The sequence below is a fragment of the Cydia strobilella genome, chromosome 1 (genome assembly GCF_947568885.1).
Source record: "Cydia strobilella chromosome 1, ilCydStro3.1, whole genome shotgun sequence".
In the NCBI taxonomy this organism is placed as follows: domain Eukaryota; kingdom Metazoa; phylum Arthropoda; class Insecta; order Lepidoptera; family Tortricidae; genus Cydia; species Cydia strobilella.
In genome coordinates, this window is record NC_086041.1 from 21,353,201 (window position 1) to 21,377,958 (window position 24,758).

At 39.2% G+C, this 24,758-nt stretch overlaps 1 protein-coding gene across 1 annotated transcript in view; it reads right to left on the reverse strand.

Moving 5' to 3' along the window:
- Position 1: 1 nt before the first annotated feature.
- LOC134746288 (uncharacterized) overlaps positions 2-24,758 on the reverse strand; it is a 136,206-nt gene continuing 111,449 nt past the window's right edge. Inside the window, exons 2-6 of the mRNA XM_063681013.1 lie at positions 20,987-21,115; positions 17,030-17,713; positions 9,332-9,430; positions 3,805-4,338; positions 2-1,838 (exon numbers count right to left, since the gene is read on the reverse strand). Coding sequence (XP_063537083.1) covers positions 1,434-1,838; positions 3,805-4,338; positions 9,332-9,430; positions 17,030-17,713; positions 20,987-21,115 — 1,851 coding nt within the window. The 3' untranslated portion in view covers positions 2-1,433. The remainder of the gene's footprint in view (positions 1,839-3,804; positions 4,339-9,331; positions 9,431-17,029; positions 17,714-20,986; positions 21,116-24,758) is intronic.

Here is a 24,758-nt window from a genome sequence, read left to right on the forward strand (position 1 = left end):
ATTGATATGAACAATTTAATTGAATAATTTGTATATAATGATATGATTTCTGTACAGCTGTCCATAAGTCATCAACTAGATTCAAGTCAACTAGATACATTTGAGTATCTTAAATTGTAGGTAGGTAGTGACTTAATAATTTACAAAACCTTAACATCGCCATTGAAATCTGTACAATAATGAGTTGACTTAAATATCTATCGATAGGTAGTTTATAGGCTACATTAATCTTATGTTACATAAAATACAGTCATATACTACAGAATTGGAATATTTTTTATGTCTAATTCAGTAACACTTATTCACATGTAGGCAATATTTTTACATAGAAACATAAAAGGACAGAAAAAAAATTAATAGGGCATTATTGAAAGGAAATTCCCTAACTTGGTATAAGCTATCACTATTTTTTTAAATAATTTATACAAAATCAGTCTCCTACTATTTTGTTACCGAGCGCTGTCGTATGAAACGTGTCGCACAGTACCCTATAATTGAAACTAACCCTCACACTACTGCGCGACGGTAGACGTGCTATGCGACGTTAGGACGTTCACATCTGGACATAGAAGTTTTAAAATAACAATAGTACATATAAATAATAAATCGATACTTACACCCAATGCTTACCGTGTGAACCATTTCTGTAATATCTATAATGCTAAGATACCTACCCCCTTACATGAAATGAAACATAACTTCAAGCACACAAATTGTTTCACAGCCTTGCTACAGTCGTTCCAAGCTCTCACTCAATTTATATTTATAGTTACAGTCTGTTCTTATAGCCTTAGGAATGACGTGACATGTAAAATAACTACCGTTACGGCACACTCGTTTAATTATACAAGGAGTATCTCAGAGATAAATACAAGCGAGTAATATTCGAATAAGTAGGTACATTAATAGTCACTATGATAGCATATTAGCAAATAATAGCTGGCAATAATAAATGTTATCGTTTTACTTTTTTCTCTAAGCATCCCATTTCAGTATGGAAAGCAAAGCCTCGACAAGTATCCGTGTACAATTGCGTAGTATTATTACTTGCGAGAGAATTTCTACTTACGTATCTAAAAGATTATATTTAATTTGTTTAATTAAAAACACTTGAATCAAAAGTCATTGTAAAATGAGTCTCATAATTGTTAGAAGTAACAACGATAAGACTCTCACATTAGTCGAAAAGTTCATTAAAACGCCTGCAAAAACGCTACAAAAGTTATCGTCGATGAGGGTTTATAAAACGTGACATATCACAGATCTCTCGAGACGTCTCTAACACTGCCTTTTACATGGAATGATACATCTGAAAATGGAAATACACTATGGCATTACAAATGCGAGGCGACCCTAGAGTCCGGAGACGGATTTTACTACCAGAAAGACTCAAAAATTAACTAGGTAGGTACAGTACACGCAGTGTTTTATTCTCAAGGTGCTAAAGAATCATTATCGCAATCGGTTTCATTCGTGTTGTCATTTTCAGCGTAATTCATGCTCTCGAAATACTGCTGAGGCCTGCCGTTCCAAAGCGAGTCTCCAGAACTGACGGATTTGACTGTGGTGTCAATGCGGTCTGCGGATTCGTAGAGGATAGATTTGGTGAGCTCCAGGGCCAGGTTGTGGGGCGAGTCGTAGGCCAGGCGGTAGTCGGGCAGCGCGGCCGGCTGCGGGCGTGAGCGCGGGCGCGGGCGCAGGCGCGAGAACAGCCGCTCGGACCGGGACAAGTACTCCGCGGCTAGTCCCACTCCCACCCCCACCCCGGACTCCGCAACGACGAAGTTGAGAGAGTCCGGGTACAACTCCGGCAAGGACTCGCGCGACGCTCGCCGAGTCTGTCAACACCCAAAACGGAGTGAATAGTCTGAGCCGACGTCGCCGGAGGAAAGCGATGGGTTTCAGTTTTGTTGAAAGCATGCAAAGCCCGAGAGTATGCAATTGTATTCATACAATTATTATATTTTTACTTTAATAAATTAGCGTTTCAAACATTATAGACCGCGAGCCAGGCGCAAATTTCGTCAGTCATCGCCTCCCGGGCGAAAACTCGTATAACGGTTAACGGCTATGTATGATGAACCCTCGTGAATGTCAGCTGCCGCTCCGTTGGTGGGTTGAGGAATGGCAGCCACCGAAACGCGTAACACGGTCTTTCCACCGCGATACAACCGGCTGACGATTTGTTTTATTAACAATAGCATCTAAACTATCAACTGACAAAGTATCAAACGGGAGGCGATGACGCCGATGACTGAAAATAATTTTCTTTTTTACATGTTCATGTGACCAGCTGACGGTCTTTCCACAGCGATACAACCGGCTGACGATTTTGTTTATTCACAATAGCATCTAAACTATCATCTGACAAAGTATCAAGCGGGAGATTACAAAAAAATTTATAGACTTTATTTGCTGCCATTCCTCATTCCACCAACGGAGCGGCAGCTGACGTTCACGAGGGTTCATCATACATAGCTGTTAACCACTATAAGAGTTTTCGCCCGGGAGGCGATTGGTCATGGAAATCTGTTCCTGGCTCGCGGTCTATTACTTTAATTCCCCTAAATGTGATCGGAAACATCAGTCAGTGCATTAGCCATGTGATAAATAGACCATAATTTTATGTAGTGGATTGCCAATAACTGCCATTATGCCACTATGTCTAATATAGTAAAAATGAAAATAACAACTAAACCAAAGAACTAAACTGACAAAAAAGTAACCAAACGTGAATCTACAGTGTATTGTCGAAGGCCGATTTGTGTTTGTGTTATTTCACTTACCATGGTCCTTTATAATTAAATATACATCAGTCCAAAGGATTAATAAAATTACATGTAATGTTTCAACAATTATAATAGATCTATACTACGAATACGTTATAATATTTCACTTCACTTGTTTATTCGTAAAATATACAATTTGAACAAACATTAGAGTAGCAAGTTTAGTGGCTAATTATATGCTAACTTCATGTTTAAGATAAAATAAATGTTAAGAATGAATCACAATAACTATTAAGTACTATAATGTTAGATTGACTGAATAGTGTAACGTTAGCGGCCTGACTGTCACAATAGAATCGGTTACAAGGGGTCTACGAAAGGTCCACTACGTGTTTCTCTCTAGACAACAGCTAGGAATGGTTAGTTGATTCAGGATTCTAGAAGGTTAGCAAATATCGCTACTCTCGATTTAACAAATGTTACATAATAAAATAGTAATCACCTCTGTATGGCAAGTTTAACAATATTAAATAAATGTATACAAAGTTAAATAACACATTAATTCATTAATCTTCAGTGACATAAGAATCAATATCATGCATTGTAGAATTAGCGCCACCTATAGGTGCTCGTGCATCAGACCGTTATTGTTACACGTGATTAAATTTATAATGAATGCAACATGCTAGGGGTTATCAATCCATAACCAATTTTGTTAAAGCATTTAGATATCAAAACCCTAACTCGATTTTAAGCCATCACTTTTACAGAATACGATATCGTTAGTAACATGCTACTTAGTCTACTCGGGACCGTCACAACTACAAGATAACTAAAATAATAAAACTACAACTTAAAACTTAATGTTAAACCAGGGTCAAACGGAACCGAAGCTAAAGGAAATAAATGAAAAACAAAAACTTACGATCGACATAATGGCATGTGAGCTACGAAGGGCGAAGCTGCGCCCGCGTCGCCCGGCTCGCCCGCGGCTTGAGAACCAAAACCGAAACATGAGAACGGTCGGGACGCGATATTAGTGAGTCACTGGGTGCACTGTCACACGGTGGGTTTAACACGACACGGTTAGTTTGGGATCGGTAACTTTTGGCCGAAATCTTTGGAATTGGAACATGTATTCCAGGAGGGCGCGCACCTTGTTCTCGTGAGGCGGCTGCGGGCGGCGCGGCGGCGGCGCGGGCGCGGGTACGGGCGGCAGCGAGGGCCGCCCGCCCCCCCGCGAGCCCGCCGAGCGCGCTGATGCGGCCGACGGCGGGCGCGGCGCCGCCCCCTTGTGCGCCGTGTGCAGCGGGATTCGTGACGGCCGGCGCCGCGGCGTGTCCGGCGTGGACGTGGAGCGCGGCTCCTGCGAGGGCATGGGCAGCGGCTGCATGTCACGCATGCTGCTGTGCGAGCGCCGCTCCAGGCTGTCGCGCGAGGCACGTGTGCGGCGGCTGACGGGCGTGGTGGGCGTGGCGGGAGGAGCGGGAGCGGCGGGCAAGGGCGCGGGCGGCGTCGGCAAGGGCGGCGTTGTCGAAACCTCCTTCTCCCCCTCTAACTGCCGCACGCGACTTTTTACACTGTCTAATTCGACGCTCTTCTCTTCTAACTGCAACGCAAAAAAAAACATGTTTGGTTAAAGTTTTCTTTTAATAGAGATAGATGCTCAAAAAGTAGTAGTAATTATGATAAAAGTGAGCTGTCGTTGGTCATTAGTCATTGCACTCGAGGGTATTGTACGCGCGAGCTGGAAGCGAACGCGCAAAAAAAACGATGTGTGTTAAGTGACCAAAGCACACGTGTTTCATACGACGTGTTCATTGTGTGTTGAGCCGCTATTTAGTATAGAAAAATGTAAAAATATGTTTTAGGAAGGCACTCCGTACATGTTTTTTAGGGTTCCGTAGTCAACTAGGAACCCTTTTAGTTTCGCCATGTCCGTCTGTCCGTCCGCGGCTTTGCTCCGTGATCGTTAGTGCTAGAAAGCTGCAATTTAGCATGGATAGGTACATAAATCATACATGGCGACAGAAGGGTAAAATAAAAACTAGAAAAAATTTTTAGAGTACCTCCTATACAAAATGATATTTTTTTTCGCTTTAGCCCAAAGTGTTGCTATCGTTAGATAGGTCTTTTAATTAATAACGGTCTCCAACCATTTTTGATAGTGAATATTTTCGGAAATAATCGCTCCGAAAGAAAAAAATATGTGTCTCCTTCCGCCAATCTAACTTTTAAACCATGGGTCCAAAAATATGAAAAAAATCTTAAAACAAAAGCTTAAGAGCGCTCTTACAAGAAAAGTCGAAATAATGTAAAATTGATGATATTCCTGACAAGATTTAAGACTTTACGCTCATTATTAGAAACAAAGAGTACTTGTTCCAGTAAGAGCGTCTTCTTCTCTTTAGGAATATCGTTGTACATTTTAGAAAAAGGACTAATTAAATTAGTAATGATTTTTTTTCTGATGGTCGTTTACGAAAAACCGCGTGAAGTTGAATTGTGAGCTCTTATTTGTAAATTTTGAGAAGTTTACTCTGCTAAAGTTGGATATTTTGTATTACTAATATCCTGTACTTTAGGAATATTGAATGATATTCTTCCTACATGCTTTTGAGAAAGAGAAAATCAATGTAAAACGAATTGAATTTTCTCTTCGAAACAAGTGTAAATTCCTACGAAAATCTACTTAGTATCGAAGTCATTTTTATACACGAGCAATCTACAACCAAAGATAGATATAACTCCGTAATAGATGGATACAGTCTAAGGAAAAAACGTGCCTCGAAAATCAAGAAAATTTGACTCTCAATCAGAGGGCGCTACTAGCTTTGGCCTACTGTCGTATAGATGGCGTTGACGGTTTCGTTTGTTATTTAACAATTTTTACGCATATCAGTGAAAGAACATGGGCCAAAATCATAAAAATAATTAATGCAAATAAAAAAAAACATTTATCCATATTTAAATACATTTTATCGTATTTTTTTAAATCTTCATTTTTAGTTTTAAAGTGTGTCGATAGATGGCAGTGAATTTACTGTGGTTACAAAATTTACTATGACAGTACCGCTCTAGTATAAGTTACTCTATATAGTATACATTTGTGTTTATCAAATTCTACTTTAATTATTTGGCAATTTTTTGAAAACTACTCTATATTACCGATGACGCGCGCTAGAGCTACCGCGGCAGAGCTTGAAGCGGTCGGACCTGTGTCGGTCGGCTCCGCACGTTTTCGACGGCGACAACGAGGTTTATTATCGTTGTGTGCGGCAGGCGCCGTGTAAAACGCTATACTGTGTGCGTGTAAACTGCGACTGAGAAACTTTGATCCGAGTACTGTATTTGTTTTTATAGTATTATAATATAGTATAGTAACATAACAAACATCCGAACAACATTAAAAATATTTGAAATGACCTGACATTTTATAGGTAGTAAATAAAATAAAAAAAACAGCCAAGTGCGACTCGGACTCGCGCACAAAGGGTTCCGTACTATTACGCACAAAACGGTAAATAAATCACGTTTGTTGTATGGGAGCCCCACTTAAATATCTATTTTATTCTGTTTTTAGGGTTTCGTACCCAAAGGGACCCTACGGGACCCTATTACTAGGACTCCGCTGTCTGTCTGTCTGTCACCAGGCTGCATCTTATGAACCGTGATAGCTAGACAGTTAAAATTTTCACTGATGATGTATTTCTGTTGCCGCTATAACAAAAAATACTAAAAACAGAATAAAATGTGGTATTTCCTATAAAAAGGGACCTTATTGTCGATGGCGCTTACGCCATTATAAACGATGCTCCGATATAACTAAGACTGAACTTGTATAAGTTTTGAGTATGTATTACTCATCCTCCTTATGAACCCTGGCAGTACCTAATGGAACTTAGGTTTTGTGCAACATAGGCGCACACTGTTTTGGTCATTCGACTCGTCTTGAAGAGCAACTTGGGAGAGCAGTACTCATGATAGAGCTGATGCTGAACCCTGGCAGTACCTAGTGGAACTTAGGTTTGGTGCAGCATAGGCACGCGCTGTTTTGGTCATCCGATTGGTCTTGATGAGCACTTAGGAGAGCAGTAGGTACCCATGATAGAGCTGATGCTGAACCCTGGCAGTACCTAGTGGATCTATGGTTTGGTGCAACATAGGCACACGCTGTTTTAGTCATCCGACTTGTCTTGATGAGCACTTAGGAGAGCAGTACCCATGATAGAGCTGATGCTGAACCCTGGCAGTACCTAGTGGAACTAAGGTTTGGTTGACATATCAGTCAAATTTGACAGATTGACAGTTTTTGTCATTTTCAGTGAAAATTATCTTTTTGGGATAGAATTTAGCACCAAGTAACATTGTTAAGTGTAGTTTGACACATCTGTCAAAACTGTCAAAATTGACAGTTTGACAGTTTATGTAATTTTTAGTGAAAATTGACGTTTTGTTAAAGTTTGGTACTAAGTGACATAGTTCCATCCCATGACTAATGTTGAAGGTCCAATCAAAATCGGACAAACCGTTTCGATTTGGGATCCAAAAATGTCACAAAATGTCAATTTCGACAAATTGTATAAATCTACACTTAACAATGTCACTTGGTGCTAAATTATATCCCAAAAAGATAATTTTCACTGAAAATGACATCACATTTGCACTGGATTTAGTATTTTCGTACCAAATAACAATAATTAGGATTTTAAAATTTAAGTACAGTTAGTGTCGTTATAATTGTTTTCAATATGCTTCACGAAGGATCAAGATTGTTTAATCCATCATTATAGTGCGAGCTTGAAGGAAAACGTGGTAGAAGGGATCGGCATATTGAGATCGCACAGCCCGCCGCAGCGCGTAAAATACCTAAACTCGTTCAACGCCGAAATGTAATAGCGCTCTTAATAAGTACTTTCAATGAAAACTATAGCGAACACGATCGGTCTAGCCGTTTTTGAAGTATTGTGAACAGTCTTCTATTCTTAGTAAAAAGACGTAGTTACCTACGAAGCGCTGCGAAGGTACTCGCTTATGCTTAATAATGTACATGATACTTACTATAAGCCCCCGTTAAGCTTACAGAATGGTAACTACGGAACCCTACACTGAGCATGGCCCGACATGCTCTTGGCCAATTTTTATTTTAACACATTCAATGCCGAAAATATGGTTTGGCCGTATTTTATGGTTTCGTTCCCAGGCCGGACGACCCGATAGTCGGGATCGTTGAATTAAGCTTTATATGTTAAAAAAAATTGTGGCCTGGCGCGGATGTCTTATGTGGCTCGGTGGCAATGAACGTGTTAAGTAAAATCAACATGTGGCACATTATTTGATAGGTATTTAAAAATAATATTAAGGTTGCTTCAAACGTTTTTTGATTAAGTGATATCTTTTCGAAATAATCGCTACGAAAGTAAAAATATTGTGTCCCCTTCTAGCATTTGACCGTGCGTGCAAAAAAAATTGAAAATAATTTTAGAAAATAAAGCTTAACAAATAGATTCCACGAAAATGATTTTGAATATGATCGGTTGAGCCATTAAAGAGTTAAAAAAAATGGATATTATTAAAACAACGTAGGTAAGTACCGCGAAGATATGTTCTTTTGCTTGTATGGCTTTGTATTATATGAAGGTACGGAACCCTCCATAATACGTGGCCCGCCGGCACACACATGGCCGGTTTTTTTTACCACTTACCACTATTAGCGCATAATGTATTTCATCACGCACTTGAAACAAAATGTATAGTATTAACTATTGACATACTCAGACCACAGAATAGGTAATAGTATTATCATACTTAGACATAATAAATAAAATAATCAATAATGTCTGCAAGTAAAAAGCACTCTTATTTAAATTTTATCAGGTAAGTAGGTGTTTTACGTAGGTATACGTATTTAATGGGAGTAGATATTCAAGGTTTCAAGACTTTGTCTATTTAAGCGCATGAATAGAGACGGCAAGGTTAACCTTTGTACTATAGGGACCTAAATACTGCGAGGAGACCTTGAGCATAATATACAACCTGAGATTAATAAATTAACTCGCTACAATAGTGGATAAGTAATTTTCCACCCTCATTAGTTTTGTTAATTGTAAATGGGCTTCATCTTATTTAATAAGGTAATTATCTAAATCACACGGAAATTTAATAATTCTAGCAACTTGTTTAATATTTACGAGCGTGATTGGTCACAATAAGTCGCAATCTGAGGCATCCATGACCGAAGTCCGTCTATTGATTAGTGACAAATATTCGTTTAAGGTGCAGTGCGTTCAGGTCCTTCTCCGAACGCAGCTCGCTGACAACTGAGCGGACGGCCGTGCGCCGTGCGTGCCCCGCATCGCCGATATCATTGTTATTTTTAGTTATACTTTAGCTTTTGTGCAAAAATAGTTACAATTTTTAATGGTGTGTTCGTGATTTGTTTCTGTCGAGCGAAAGTTGTTTAATCAGGTTTCGAATCGATAAGCTACTAGATTACTAGAGAAAGCTACTTCATATTTTTTGGCAACCGTATTATAATATAAAAAACTGCTGGCTTAACGCATTGCACCTTAAGTAAACAAAGATGTTTTAAGCTATATTACCCGAAATTTGAGGTCTTCGTTTATATCGCGCGCCAGCTCCAGCCGCTCGAGTAATGTCGCGCGCTGCTTTACAGCGCGGCTCATCCATTCACGCAACACCTGGAACATGCATAACAAAATATTTCAATGGACGTAATCTTTTTAATTTATAATTCAATAGCCTGAAGGTATATAGGTTACCGTGAAAAAAATCTCGAAACGCGCGGCATTATACCAACCCAGGACCTCACCCAACTCTTTTTACGGGATGGCTCAACGCACAGACTAAACACTAAGGCTACGCGCACACTGCTGTGCGGCGAGTTGCGGTGCGTTTTTAAAAACGCAAAGGAAAAAAAACCGTGTGTGACTGTGTGTCCAGTACGCGCACAGCGGTGACATATCCGCACGTTTTGCCATTCTAGTCCCAAGTTAAGAACGGGCGTTGAAAATGGACTACTACGCTAGGCGACGACATGACCGCGCAGCACCGTGTCGCGAGAACAACTGCGTCAATGGATGGGATGGCTGCCGGCCGGTGTCCGCACGGATTTTATTCCGCAGTGCGCAGATTTATTCAATAGTCCATAGGATGCAGAAAATTCGTGCGGCGCCGCACCGCAACCAATCTGCAGCAAACCACAGATTTTAATCCGCATACAGATTATTTTTCGCAATGCGCGCACTTCAAGGAGGTTGCATACTTCACAGATTTTGCGGAATAAAAAACGCACGGCAGAAATCTTCAGTGCGCGCGTAGCCTAAACAGAGGGCTTATTGTCAACATCGAAAATCGAACATGCAAGAGCAATAGAGGCAGATAACGAAATCTCCATGTTCGCGATAGACGCTCTGACGCCGCAATAATAATCATTTACACGAAGATCTCGAGCTAACCCCACGTAGATGCAATTTTAGCACGTGAACAGAAGTAGGTACTGAGTTGTACGAGTATCCTACACCACTTTATACCACTTATAACAGCCCGTGGTCAACCCCCAGCCTTGTACAGTCGAAGGCAAAAATATCGATCCAGACAAATGGCTCCAAAATATGTGAACACGACTTTATTGTCTAACGTGTGAGAGCGTACACATATTTTTGAAACTTTGGGAATGTATATATATTTATGCCCTTGACTGTATTATCAATAAGTAACCAAGTAAAGTAGGTACATAGATATAGAAAAAAACACGCTAGAGGTCAGGCCTGATGGATAAAACTCCAGTATTTCATTTTAAAATCGTAATAGAATAATCCCTTTATCCCTTTTTTGTATTTTGTGCAATAACGTTTAAAAAATAATCTTAGGATAAACGGGGTTTTGAATGGTATTGTGTAGGTACTATAGCATTAATGAAATTTAAGGGGCCCACTGACTATCAGTCCGCCGGACGATATCAGCCTGTCAGTTGTTCGGAACTGTCAAATTTTTGTTCTAACTGACAGGCTGATATCGTCCGACGGACTTATAGTCAGTGGGCTCCTTTAATGATATATAACGAAGCTATTTGTGACATTTTCAACCAAAAGGTACCACATTGTCGCTTGTCAATAAGGTTAATTTCAAATTGAAGCTGTATGGAAATAGCGCCTTAATGACAACCGACAATAAGTACCCTTTTGATTGAAAATGGCACATTTAGTTATCTGTTACGTTATAGGCGGAAATTTCGTCAGTCATCGCCTCCCGGGCGAAAACTCGTATAGCGGTTAACGGTCGGTGGCTGCCATTCCCCAACCAACCAACGGAGCGGCAGCTGACGTTTACGAGGGTTCATCATACATAGCCGTTAACCACTATACGAGTTTTCCCCCGGGAGGCGATTGGTCATGGAAATCTGTTTCTGGCCCGCGGTCTATTAAGTCCGCTAAGAAGAAGCGTCTTATTATTCACCTCAAGGACGAGTACGTATAGGTATTGCAAAAAGCCATTACGGTCAACAAAGAGACTAGTTAAATACGAAATTCTTATTCTCTATTTTCTATACGGTTGGCCTACCGCCACACTCCATTAGTTCGTATTTTATTCTTCCGTGTAATTTGCCGAAATCTAATTCTTACGTCATTTGACGGGCCCTCGTTAGCGGCATGACACAAATTTATGATGTCCCCACCGCAGCGTTGTCGGTTTACGATTACGACTATTTCATCAAGAGTCTATACAAAAGTTAGCTGTCCAAAGATCCGTCGCAGTAAGGAAGCTGTGAAATCAGCAAGTACCCTTGACTTCTGTTTCCTGTTCGTGACAGAAGTGTTTAGTCAATGGTAAATTGGCTGGTGTTGGTGCTACAAACTCATCATAATTATTTATGTTTAGCGTATTTCCGTTTGGGTGCCACTAAAACAATATTCAAAGATTTTTCGACTTGGCCTATTACTACCTACAGACAGTCCTTAAATGGCAATGGTAATATTTTTGATAAGTACGGTTTTTGTGTTGTTTTGTTTGTTATATTTTTTTTCATTTCATTCAAATATATAGACCTGCAAAAAAATGAGTAGGTACAATCAGCAATAAAAGCGTGTAAAACAATCTAGACTAGTTAATATTTTTACTAACACATTCAACAGACAACTGGAAAGGTGATGGTGGCTCAGACGTCCGGTCCGGCTTTCAATCCAGAGGTTGTGGGTGTGGGTTCAAACCCTAGCTCGTACTAATGAGTACCTATTGGGAACTACGTAATATCATTTTTTGACATTTACGACAAATTTTTCGGTGAAAAGAAAACGCAAGAAGTCCCTCTTGTACCATGCATCAGTTGTAAAAGTGCATGGCGAATTAAGGCGGTTCCCTGAACCAGAAGGCAAAAAATCTCCTTATATGATCATGTTTTTCTAAGAGGCGTTGATATTCGTAGACGTGGAAAAAATATATGTAGTTCTTGACTATATTATCTTTAACAACATAGCTTCCGATACACGAATTATGACACTTCGCTCGATACAATGAATTCCCAAAGTAACCTCTAACTCGGACTTTTAATCCTACTTTACTCGGTTATTTATTATCAGATACTTTAAACAAAAAAAGAAGAAAAAACAATCTTAACATAAATAGTAATTTCATAGCTTTAGAATTTCGATGTTGTAAGGTAACGTTTTTAAAATAAATAAAAACCGACAAAATTCGAACAAAATTGACACTTGGCGCGTATGTTCTTTCCCGTTCTTTCTTGCGAAATGTGACAAAGACAGCGGCAAACCGATGGAACGGCCTTAAGCTAAATATTCTCACGCTTCGCTGTCTCTATATATATGAAGTCGCATTATATGTTAAGTATAACCCTGACCAATTCTCCTATTTCATAAGTTATCGCCATCAAAATAGAATACAATCTAAATTATGTAAAACAGCGTTACTAGCAAAAAGCTTTTTTGGAATGGCACCAAAAATTTATAATAAGCTACCAAAACAAATTTTGGTAATTGATGATTTAAAGAACTTTAAAAAAATGTTATATGATTTCCTAGTAAGTAAAGCATATTATTTTATTCAAGATTTTTTGTCTGACTCAGGAGATTTCATTTCCTTTTAGTTTGTTGTGTTGTGTATATTTTATTAAGACTAGTTTATAATTTCACGCTACGGCTCTGTAGCTATTTGTGTGCCATGTGGCGAAACATGAAACATTGTGATACTATATTATACCTGTTGTACATACCTATGTTTAACAAATAAATAATTTGGAATTTATCTATGAATTCATTCATAAGAGCCCTTATTCCCTAGAGCGTTCATCGATTTCACGAAATAACACTCAATAGATGGCGTTGACGCGCGGTACGCGAGCGCCGGCAACTATAACGCGTTTTTAACGCAGAGAATAATAATCTTGATCGTTGTCGATTTCAATAGCAAGTAACATTATTTTTATTGTTATAGCCACTCTTTTTTTTATATGCATGGTAGTAGTAATTTCAGTTTATTATGTTAAGAAAATATACATACTTGTACCCAGAGATGACCTAGCCAAGATGCCAACCGTTTAGGTACTTATAGTTTACATTAAAACCAAATCTGCAACTGGCCTTTGAAATGGGTAATAGAAACGCGTTCCGTATGTCTTTCGCTTTCCAAATGACCAGGGTGCCTAGCCAAGATGCCAACCGTTTACGCTCCGTAGCAAACGAAACGTAGTTGTCTCTGTCGCACTAATATGGAAGAGTGATAGAGAGATTACGCTATTGTTCGCTTCGGAACGAACGACTGGAATCTTATCTATTTCTTAATCTTACTATAATCAGCTAGTTTAGGAAATGATTATTTAAGAAGTTTTTGAATAAATACTAATAGTTACGTCTTAATGTTGAATGAAAAAGGTAGCATTTTGCAAAATACGCTCGTTTGTAGGAATAAGGACTCATAATTTCTCCATGCAATTTCGCAGCTCACTGTACATGAGAGATGTGCCTTTAACATAAAAAAAAACCGGTCAAGTGCGAGTCGGACTCGCGTTCCAAGGGTTCCGTGCATTACACAATTTAAACAATGTATTTTTTATGTGAAATCTCTTTAAAAAAAAACCGGCCAAGTGCGAGTCGGACTCGCGCACGAAGGGTTCCGTACCATTACGCAAAAACGGCAAAAAAATCACGTTTGTTGTATGGGAGCCCCCCTTAAATATTCATTTTATTCTGTTTTTAGTATTTGTTGTTATAGCGGCAACAGAAATACACCATCTGTGAAAATTTCAACTGTCTAGCAATCACGGTTCATGAGATACAGCCTGGTGACAGACGGACACACAGACGGACAGAGGAGTCTTAGTAATAGGGTCCCGTTTTTACCCTTTAATAATAAATAAATAATAATAAATAAATAATTTCTTTATTCAGATACGGTGTTCCAAATTTGTTAGTTTGTTACTTAAAAGCTAGGTTATTTATATTAAAACTGTTTTTTATTACACACTAATTTAAAAAATATATATCCCCTGAATGGGGGTTTATAAGTGAGGACATCCAATGTCTTTGTAAAAGACTGTCTGGCCTGTCCGCTAACATATTTAGTATGCTGTTGGCACTCCCCTGTATTCTGCTTCTGATGGACATGATCTTTTTACGCATAATGGCGTGGAAGTCCTCTACGTGTGCGTCGGCGAACATGCCCGATGCACTGCAGAATCTAGGGAGCCCCATCAGCACCCTAAACATGTTATTATAGAGGACTCGTAAGGCGCTGAGGGCTCTCTGAGTATAACTAACCCACAGGCCGCTGGTGTAGAACGATTGACAGAAGGACTTGAACAACCTTTGGGTACGGAACCGTAAAAACCCGTAGGGGTCGGATCAAAAACTAAGTATATAAGTCCGACTCACGCTTGACTGCACATTTCTAATAGGTTTTCCTGTGATCTATAGGTAAAGATCTATTTTGTATATTTCTTCGAAATTTTTGACCCAGCAGTTTTGGAGATAAGGGGGGGGGGGGGGGGAATGGTCATTTTCTTGAATAACTTCTAAACTGTTTTTCTTAAAATTATAAAAAATATATATTCGAGATTCTCACAATGAGCTCTTTCATTTGATATGTAACACGATATAGTTTGAAATCTTTATTTTTTAATTTTCTCATTTACCCCCCAAAAGTGGCTCCCGTGTTTAAAATTCATTTGTTTACGTTACATGTCCGTCTTTGGGTCACAAACTTACATATGTATACCAAATTTCAACTTAATTGGTCCCGTAGTTTCGGAGAAAATAGGCTGTGACAGACGGACAGACAGACAGACAGACGCACGAGTGATCCTATAAGGGTTCCGTTTTTTCCTTTTGAGGTACGGAACCCTAAAAATGTAATCATATCCACGATTGCCAGTACCTATTGGTTCAACCATGACCACACAAAGACCAATTTACCGTTCTGAGAATACTGAGTTTATTCTGAGTTTATTAAGTTATAAAAAATATCAGTTCCCTAATTTTAACTTCATACTATCGGCCGAGATATAGAAAGTGTTACAATGACCACTAACGTGGTAGTGGGGTGACATTAGACCTTTCGGGTGCTCTTAGCTCCGTTCGGCTGAGCGTTGAAACGAGCAAATCTTACTTTATTAGGTAATAGTATTACTGTCCTAAAACCACTAAAGGGATAATGCCATACATTAGAAAGGGTCAACATGATTCGTCCCTGAATCTCTGTCAAACTTCGGTTTTGTAGGAATAGGAAGTGTCATTCATTTCTGTACGGTAGTACTATTACTCTGGCACAGAATAAGTAATACTATTACTGGGTGGCGATGTAATGGCGCGGAGCAGCGCGACAAACATCGCAGTTCGCACGTACTCTGTTACCACACTACCTAAGCAGTTCTGCAATTAACGAGGTTGGCCGACTTACCGACGAAACCGCCGCTAAATTGACGTTTTTTAACAAATTACCTATTATGCAAACGCTGAACGTGAAACCTAGAAGCTCGGAGACATTTAGATTTTAGTCAGTAAAAAAGATGCCATCATGAGAAACAAGTTACTGTATTTTTTTGTATGTTTTTATTCTTTTATTCAGTAAAAGTATTTAGTCAGTAAAAAGATGCCATCATGAGAAACAAGTTAAGAACTGTATTTTTTGTATTTTATTCTTTTATTGCTGACTGATGGTCATCTAATTCTTATATTTTGTGCGTCTGGCAACTCCTCTCTCTCCCTCCTCATAGTCCTAGGTCTCCTGTGTCCGGGCAGGTTTGATGAAATAAATATAGAATAAACGATTGACGACGACAGATAAAAAAAAATGGAATGGGTAGCAAATCGTAACTGGTGAATTTCCAGTAGGTATGACTTGGAACTCCGGTGGCCGTTTAAGAAGTGTAACGCAGGTAACGCTCTTACGGTAAATGTCACTAGGGTCGCCTAGACCCATATAGTGGGAAGATTTGCTGACTATGGATGAGGTCTTGGTGGCTCAGTTGGCAGAGCGCTGGAGTATCGATCCAGAGGCCGTGAGTGTCTCACCCAAGGCAGTAATTTTTCTACTTTTAAATGTATTCTAAGCTTGATGTAATTAATATGTATATATAATTAAAAGCGATACGATTACGATTAGGAAATACGATGAATTGTACGCAGACAATTAAAAAACCGGCCAAGTGCGAGTCGGACTCGCGCACTCAGGGTTCATTACTTTTTAGTATTTGTTGTTATAGCGGCAACAGAAATACATCATCTGTGAAAATTTCAACTGTCTAGCTATCACGGTTCATGAGATACAGTCTGGTGACAGACAGACGGACAGCGGAGTCTTAGTAATAGGGTCCCTCCCGTTTTTACCCTTTGGGTCTGTACCCTGTAAAATTTTATTTTTTTGTGGTCTGTACCACAAAAAAATAAAATTTTAATGGACCGACACCCAAAGAAACACCGTAGAGTCAAAACTACTAAGACGATTTTGATAAACGAGGTGTCATTAGATTCGTTTTTCGCGGGTGAATTTGCCCGACTTAACATAAACATGGTAAAAACCAAGCATGTCGTCGTTTTCGGGAATCAGTTTGGATAATATTTAAATTACAAAATACACAATTGCCTACATACAGAAATTTCACTTTTTTCACTATCTAACAAAACCGACGTTTCGTAGCGAAAAGTTACTTATCACGTTGTCCCTACTAACACATCTTCTTTCCTCGCTCGCAAGACTGCCTATTAAATTTATACTCATAATATCATAAAGCTAAGTGCCAAACTACGTAAGAAAGCAGACCTTATTACCTGATTCTGTACAGTAGAGCTAAGGAGTTGTCTTTGAAGTTCCACGGGATTGCTCTCTTGGAGAATCGCTGCGAACTTCTTGGAATCCGGCGTGGGCACACGCGGGGGCCGCGGCGGCGTGTCCAGCGCGCGGTCCAGCCGGCCCAGCGGCGACGAGGACGCGCGCGGCGGCGTGGCGGCCGCCTCGGCCTCGAGCTGGGCGGCTCTGCAGAGCAACGCGTCTCTTTCGCTGCGCAGTCGTCTCACGTCCGTACACTCTCCGCAACCCGACAGCGCTCTCGCGAACGAGTCCTCTGCCGTATCGCCCGAGGGTCTTTCGTCGAGCTCGCCTCGTAGCAACTCCGCTTCGTCCCGTAATCTGACGCCTTTCCTTTGTATGACGTCCAGGAGTGCCCACAGCTCGTCTTCGAGCGGGCGGGATCGGGAGGCGGATGATGATTGAGCGTCTTTCCCGCAGGAGGTCTCGGTGCTGAAGCCGGAATCTTGGACGGAGGGCTGCGGCTTGGTGCGGGTGGCGTCGCCGCCGCCGCCGGCCAGCTTACGTCGCACGCGCACGCCTGGCTCCCAGTCGCGACGGGTCCCACTGGCGGGAGTCGACGGCGCCATCTTCGACCGAAGATTCGGGAATGTCTCGATGACGAGATCGCGGAACTCGAGCAAAGCTCCGACCTCATTCTGAAGTTCCTGCAACACGAATAATTATTGTACATACATAAATAACTAAATTATCAAAAAATAACTTCCTCTTAACCTTACCTACCTACCTACATGATTTATTAATGTTAAGTTAATGTGAAAGTCCGTCCTTCGATCTTTCAACTATAGTTGTGTAATTTAGCAAAGAGAGAGGGTTATGTGATTAAATTGTCGGGATAAGGTTTTTCGAAATTGGTAACATACCTTCATTATACCCATTTTTTACAAAAACCAACTTACGTAGTTTACGAATCCATCATTTCGACGTGTTTAAAACAAAAGAACAATAGCCCTGCTCATTCAGTCTCACGGTCCAAAAGTTCTTAGCTATTTAATTTGGATAGCCCTAACAAGAAAAATCAATTATCCGATAATACATTGTCGAATACTACTTCAAGTGAATAATCATGGGCCATTTACCCGCCTTATTATTTTGTTTATGGCCTCCTAATTTCCTATACCTAGTCTGTCAAGTCATTTCCGTCAGTAGAAAAAAGCGGCAATTTAAAAAAAATTAGGCGCGAAGGACTATCCTCCCATAGAAAATTTGAATTTCGCGCCTTTTTCTACTGACAAAGTTTTTTGACAGACTATATATATACCTAACTCTCAAACGTAATTTTAGGGCATTTTGACTTTCCCAGAGGATTCTTGCATACTTATTGCAATCAATTCGAAGTCAAAATACAAGACGAGCTTAAGGCCAGCGCACAGCGAATGCGTGTGCATGGACGTGCACGTGCGTATGCGCTAAAATGTTGGAGCCGCGCACGCTCACGTACACGTCACACAAGCGGTAGATACGCCGTCTCTCATAAGGATCTGTATATTACAACTTACAACGCGCACGTGCACGTCACACAAGCGGTGTGCCGTCTCTCATAATGATCTGTATATTACAACGCGCACGTGCACATCTACGCACACGCACCCGGTGTGAACAGACCTTTACATAAATTTTCCTCGGTTCCTCGTAAATAAAACAGATTCATAATCTTAATCGTTGAACACTGACTGTGTACACTGTTGCCAGTGTATTTTTCCTTAGTGCTTAAACGAATGTCATTTTGGAAAATTCTCACCTTTACTGCCTTTTTCTCATAGCATCTTAATTTTGCATATTATAAGTACAAAATGCATCAGTAATGTGAGTCGTACAAGAGAGTCCATCGAATTCATCGTTAATCGATTGTACTAGGCAGGTGGTCCAAATCGTGAGTCAGTTAATAGTTACATTTCAAACGATTCTAGTTTGATTTGCACGATCTGAACTACTGAAATAATCAATTGATAGTGATTGGTCATGGAAATGATCCATAAATACCGCCTAGCAGATGATTTTCCCAAGTTCTAATAATGAGACTATAAGCAACGTAATGCTACCAATCTACAAGTACCTGATGTTGATTTAACCGAGAGTTTATCCTGTTTCGTAAACCGTACAGCCAAAGGCCGTGCCAGGATAAGCTAAGTGATTCTGCCCCCCTTGAGTTTGGGCTTGTAATTTTTATAGATTGTGTGGCTCTACATTAGTCATTATTGTGCCAAATTTGAGCACCCTAAACGTTATAGTTTTTGTTTAAAAAAAAACGAATTTTTTTTTCTTTGTTTTTTTTTTTCTAGTCAACCAATTTTAACGAGCTTGGCATATATTGTACATTTAATAAAGATGATTAAATGACCATAATTATATTTTTTATTAAATTACCATAGTTAAAAAAATCCAATTAAACTTTTCAGTTGTTTTTTCTTTTACTTTCACGTTAGAGACCGCTCAAATTTTTTCACTGGTAAAACTCCCACTAACGTCCTATAATATGTTTTTTTTTTTAAATTTTTGCGGAGGTTTACATACATTTCCTAGAACCGCTATAATTCAAATCGGAATGATTACAACCTTTTTAGAAAAACGTACATGTTGTACACTTAAATATTTATTTCATTCTGTTTTTAGTATTTGTTGTTATAGTGGCAACAGAAATACATCATTTGTGAAAATTTCACGTTCACGGTTCATGATATACAGCCTGGTGACAGACGGACAGACAGACGGACGGACAGCGGAGTCTTAGTAATAGGGTCCCGTTTTTACCCTTTGGGTACGGATCCCTAAAAACGGCTAAGATTTTTAATTGGTAGGCAATTTTGTCAGTAGAAAAGGAAGCAACTAGGGTTTCTGGTTTCTCGACCTTTTTTATTTCTCGAGGCACGGGAATTCTCGACCCGGATTTCTCGAGTATCTCGAGAGAATTTGTTATCATAAATTGCACTTAATAATCAAAAATTCAACGATAAAAAAAACTAAAGGTGCAGGCTGGGCTCGCCGGCGATGTGATATGCTTTAGGTAGTGTATTTCTTTAAGTATTTAATAAAATGTACCTAAACACAACAATACAACAACAGTATTTTAATAGGCAAGAATATTGAAGAACTAGATGTGACAAACTTACAGAAGTTTTACTACCTACGTTATGTTAATACTTACTCAACGTAACAATAACAATGAAGCTGATGAAATTGTGCTATTTTGCTAATAAGAATATCTCAGGATGATTTGATTTATCAATAGTAATTTAGTTTTGTAATATTTGCTATTACATGGCCCTAGTAAAGAACCTAAAAAAAGACGTATTCTTAGACATTTGAGGGTAATAGTTTCAGTTTCAAAACATGAAATCGGTTGAAGCCAGAGTGATAGGGGACCGATCAAGTTTTTTATTGAATTGGTTAACTAATAAAAAATGTATTAAGTACCTGAAAATGAAAAAAAAAAAGTTGTTTACATTTATTTAAGTAGCTAAAGAAATACACTAGTCACATCACGTGTTATTCGCGTGTTGTTTTTTACTTATCACAAGAGATTTTATTTCTAGAGTTCTCGAGGCATTGCGTTTATTTTTCCCTCCTCGAATGACGAAGGACAAATTTCTCGAGATTTCTCGCCTCGAGAATTGTCGAACAGAAACCCTAGGAGCAACATTCAAAATTTATATCTATCTATCCCTTCTCCCTCGCGACTAAATTTTTTAAATTGGCTGCCTTCTTGTACTGACAGAGCTTGCTTGCCAGAGTATAGGAAGGTATCTATGTACTAGAGGTAGTAGAGCTTGAATATACACCCTTAACATAAGTTTACTGCGACCGTAGTTGCAAGTGATTTTATAAACTCATGGTACTCTTCAATTAATTCTATATCGGTTCAGTACAAAACTACATAAGAAGCAGTTTGTAAATTTGTTATACACCTGAATATAAGTTACCTGTAGGGCGACGAGAGACTTAGCCTGCTCCGAGATGAGGTAGTGGAAGGGTTCCGGCTGGGAGCGCAGCTGCATGCACTCCATGCCCGACCCGCCCGAGCCGCCGCTGGCGCTGTCTCCACCGCCCGTCTGAAAACCAAACAATAATAGTTAAAACAAGTACATAATCTCAAAACTACGAGCCTGGAGTGTTGTATTTGTATAAATAACTAGTGACAAGACTTTCAATCAAATATTAAAAAAACAAATCGAAAATAGCACCTGTCTTTTTGGGGGAATCTTTGTGTATCTTTATCGTAGAACACTTACTTTACTTTACTACACACACAGACGATTGATTACGTTATGCAGGTAGTGTCCATGAGATAAGGGGTGTACACTACCGCTCGAAAGTATTTAGGCACCCGCAATTTTCACCATACAATACAATTGTATACAAAAATTATTTTCAAAATCATGCTGTCTGTCTTACATGTTGATTGAATTTTTATTTAGGTAAATATATTGAGCTTCAAATTGTTGCCAAAGACATCCTTTAAAATTTCTAGTTTACTTTATGGACTAGTTCATACAAAATAAAACGATTTTGTACTGGAAAACGATTTATGGATTTTTTTACACTTGCATGCCATTTGGTAAATAGGCAATGTACACGAATAGAGTTTTGAATGATTCACGGTTAGTTTCACTAGACTTATATTGACCGGGATATAGACCGTGATTACGCGCAAGAATGAGGGTAGCCAGAGCGCTGTCTACACAACTTTGACACCCACCCGCTATCTTCAGTCACCCGACTCACCCGTGAACATGATGCATGTAACTGCGTCGAAATATCGGGAGTTCACAAATAATACAAAAGGTAATCACGGTCTATATCCCGGTCAATATAAGTCTAATGTACACGAATATTCTGCACATCGTTTTGAAGCTCGATATGTCTGTTAAATTAAAAAAGTAAACTGCACAAAAAACTGTTACCCGACTGCGACTTAGCGGTATGATTCTGAAAGTCTATTTTGTATACAATTGTATGAAAAAAAAACCGGCCAAGTGCGAGTCGGACTCGCGTTCCAAGGGTTCCGTACATTACACAGTTTAAACAATGTATTTTTTATGTGAAACGTGAATGAAATGTCTTAAAAAAACCCGTAGGGGTCGGATCAAAAACTAAGTAATTAAGTCCGACTCACGCTTGACTGCACATTTCTAATAGGTTTTCCTGTGATCTATAGGTAAAGATCTATTTTGTGTATATTTTTTTCAAAATTTTTGACCCAGTACTTTCGGAGATAAAGGGGGGGGATGGTAATTTTCTGCCTATTTTCTTGAATAACTTCTAAAATGTTTATCTTAAAATTATATAAAAAATATATTTGAAATTATCACAATGAGCTCTTTCATTTGATATGTAACACGATATAGTTTGAAAAACTTTTTTTTTTAATTTTCTGTTGTTTGTAAGTGGCCTCCGTGTTTAAAATTCATTTGTTTACGTTACATGTCCGTCTTTGGGTCACAAACTTACATATGTATACCAAATTTCAACTTAATTGGTCCAGTAGTTTCGGAGAAAATAGGCTGTGACAGACGGACAGACAGACAGACGCACGAGTGATCCTATAAGGGTTCCGTTTTTTCCTTTTCAGGTACGGAACCCTAAAAATTACGAGTGCCTAAATAGTTATGAGCGGTAGTTGTACCTACCGAAAAAAAGTAAACTTCAAATGAAAAAAACTGATGCAATTGATAAAAAACTATTTATGTTTTTACAAATAACTACAATAATAAACTACTTCTCATTTAGATAAATATCAGTTTTTTTAATTATTATTTTATTGCCAGACTGTCATTGTGTACGAATCCCGAGATGTATTTTATCACCCGTTTGGCAAATAAAGGACACGAGACACGAGTTAAATACATAATGCTCTGAGAAAGATTATCATGCCGCCAGCCGCCACCTATGTCGTAAAGCAATCGGTTAGAATATGGAAATTGATAATTTCCAAGTAATCAGTCCCCGCGGCCCGGTGCCGGTGGTGGTACATGGAGGAAACACTGTAATGTCGCAGTGTTCCATCCACCATGAAATTGCGTCAAGCCTGAGTGCGCGCGCGCCCGGATAACCCGCGTTTTGTTTTCCTTTACATTTACGACTATTGTGCTTGTAGTGATTCGATGGTGCAACTATTGCAAAATCGTAGACGAAACGATATTTGCTTAAAACATAGATCAGGGTTGTTTTATCATACGTTTACCACGCACGCTCGGTCCTCCCGAAGACCTGATCAAGGGCTGAATGGTGGCTTTGATCTGGGATAAACAAAGATCACTTTGTTGAAACAGTTTCAAGTGAAATATGCCAAGATAAGACTGATAGAGAGAATCCTCGAAAGTATAAATAAGTGGAATAATCCAAAGATAACAATCGTTGTCCGTCTCAAACATCTTGTTGACATTGTTCAGAAATGTCGAAACTTATTGCAGAAACTATTGTGTTGCGAGTCGAGTCTGAAACGCGTAATTCGCAAAGAAAAGAACAATACCTTGTTTATATCCCGGGTACACATTTGACACATCACGCATTTAACTACGCCTTTCGATTTTATTTCATTACACGCAAATTAACATTTGTGAGAGGATGTTATCAAATCGTTCAGCGGCTCATAAATCAGGCACGATTGAGCCGTAAAGAGAGACCGGCAATCACCAGCAGCAGTTTCACTTGCAATTTACTAAGTAAATACAGGAGATTAGCGATGTCAATCAAATGCACTTCAAAGATTCGAACACGATTGAAACAACTGAGTTAACTAGTTTTCCACAGTGGACTACGTACTTGAATAGAAATTTGCGGTGTATCGCTCTTTATCATTATCGATAAAATAATCTTGACGTGACGGGGCTCGGAGAAGGTTTTGTTATCAATGAGTTTGCATGTCAGGTACAGTCATTGTTCAAATATGTGTCTGCTTTTATCCAGCAGGAGGTACTAGTTAAGACTTCAAAGTACAGTTTGTGTATCAGTACTAACAAAACTATCGGTAGTTAAATAATTTTCATTTGCTTGCTACTGCACTGTTTGTTCGGTTATGTGTGTTATACTAACGTATGACGGCGAAAGTTCGTGGAACAAACCGGATGGGCGTGCTTCCTGCATACCAAACATTTGAATTTTCCACAATTGAATAGAAAATTATAGTTTTCGATAATTAGTCAAAAAGTGGTTTGTGCAGCGTGAAAGCAGGTGATTACCGGATGTTGACAAACTGCGGAACAATCGGATATTTTGTTGTGACGTTTTGGAGGCGATTTCATGGTTTCACTTTCTTCGTTGCGTCAGCAAGGCCGTGGCTAATTGTCACCGAGCTCTGGGTAGTACGAGTATAACATCTGCTAATGTGCAGTCACATTACCTCTCGTGCTATTTCGTCGTGGGCAGGTATTGTTTGTTTTCAAAGACTTAACAAAATTATAGTACGAGTACCTTCTTTGTGTACACCGTGTGGATGTAACAAAAATGTACTCAGGGAAACTTAATGATACTTTAATGATTTGTGAGAGTAGTGATTGTCAAACCCTACGATTTACAAGGCGGGTTATAGTAAAACAGATATAATAATAATAATAAAATAACTGCTAAGTGCGAGTCGGACTCGCGGACGGAGGGTTCCGTACTATAAGATACCGCGCGAGAATTACCGAATAACAAACTGATTTTTATCGTATTTTGATATTAACTGTACTTACTATATGCAATTTGTACATA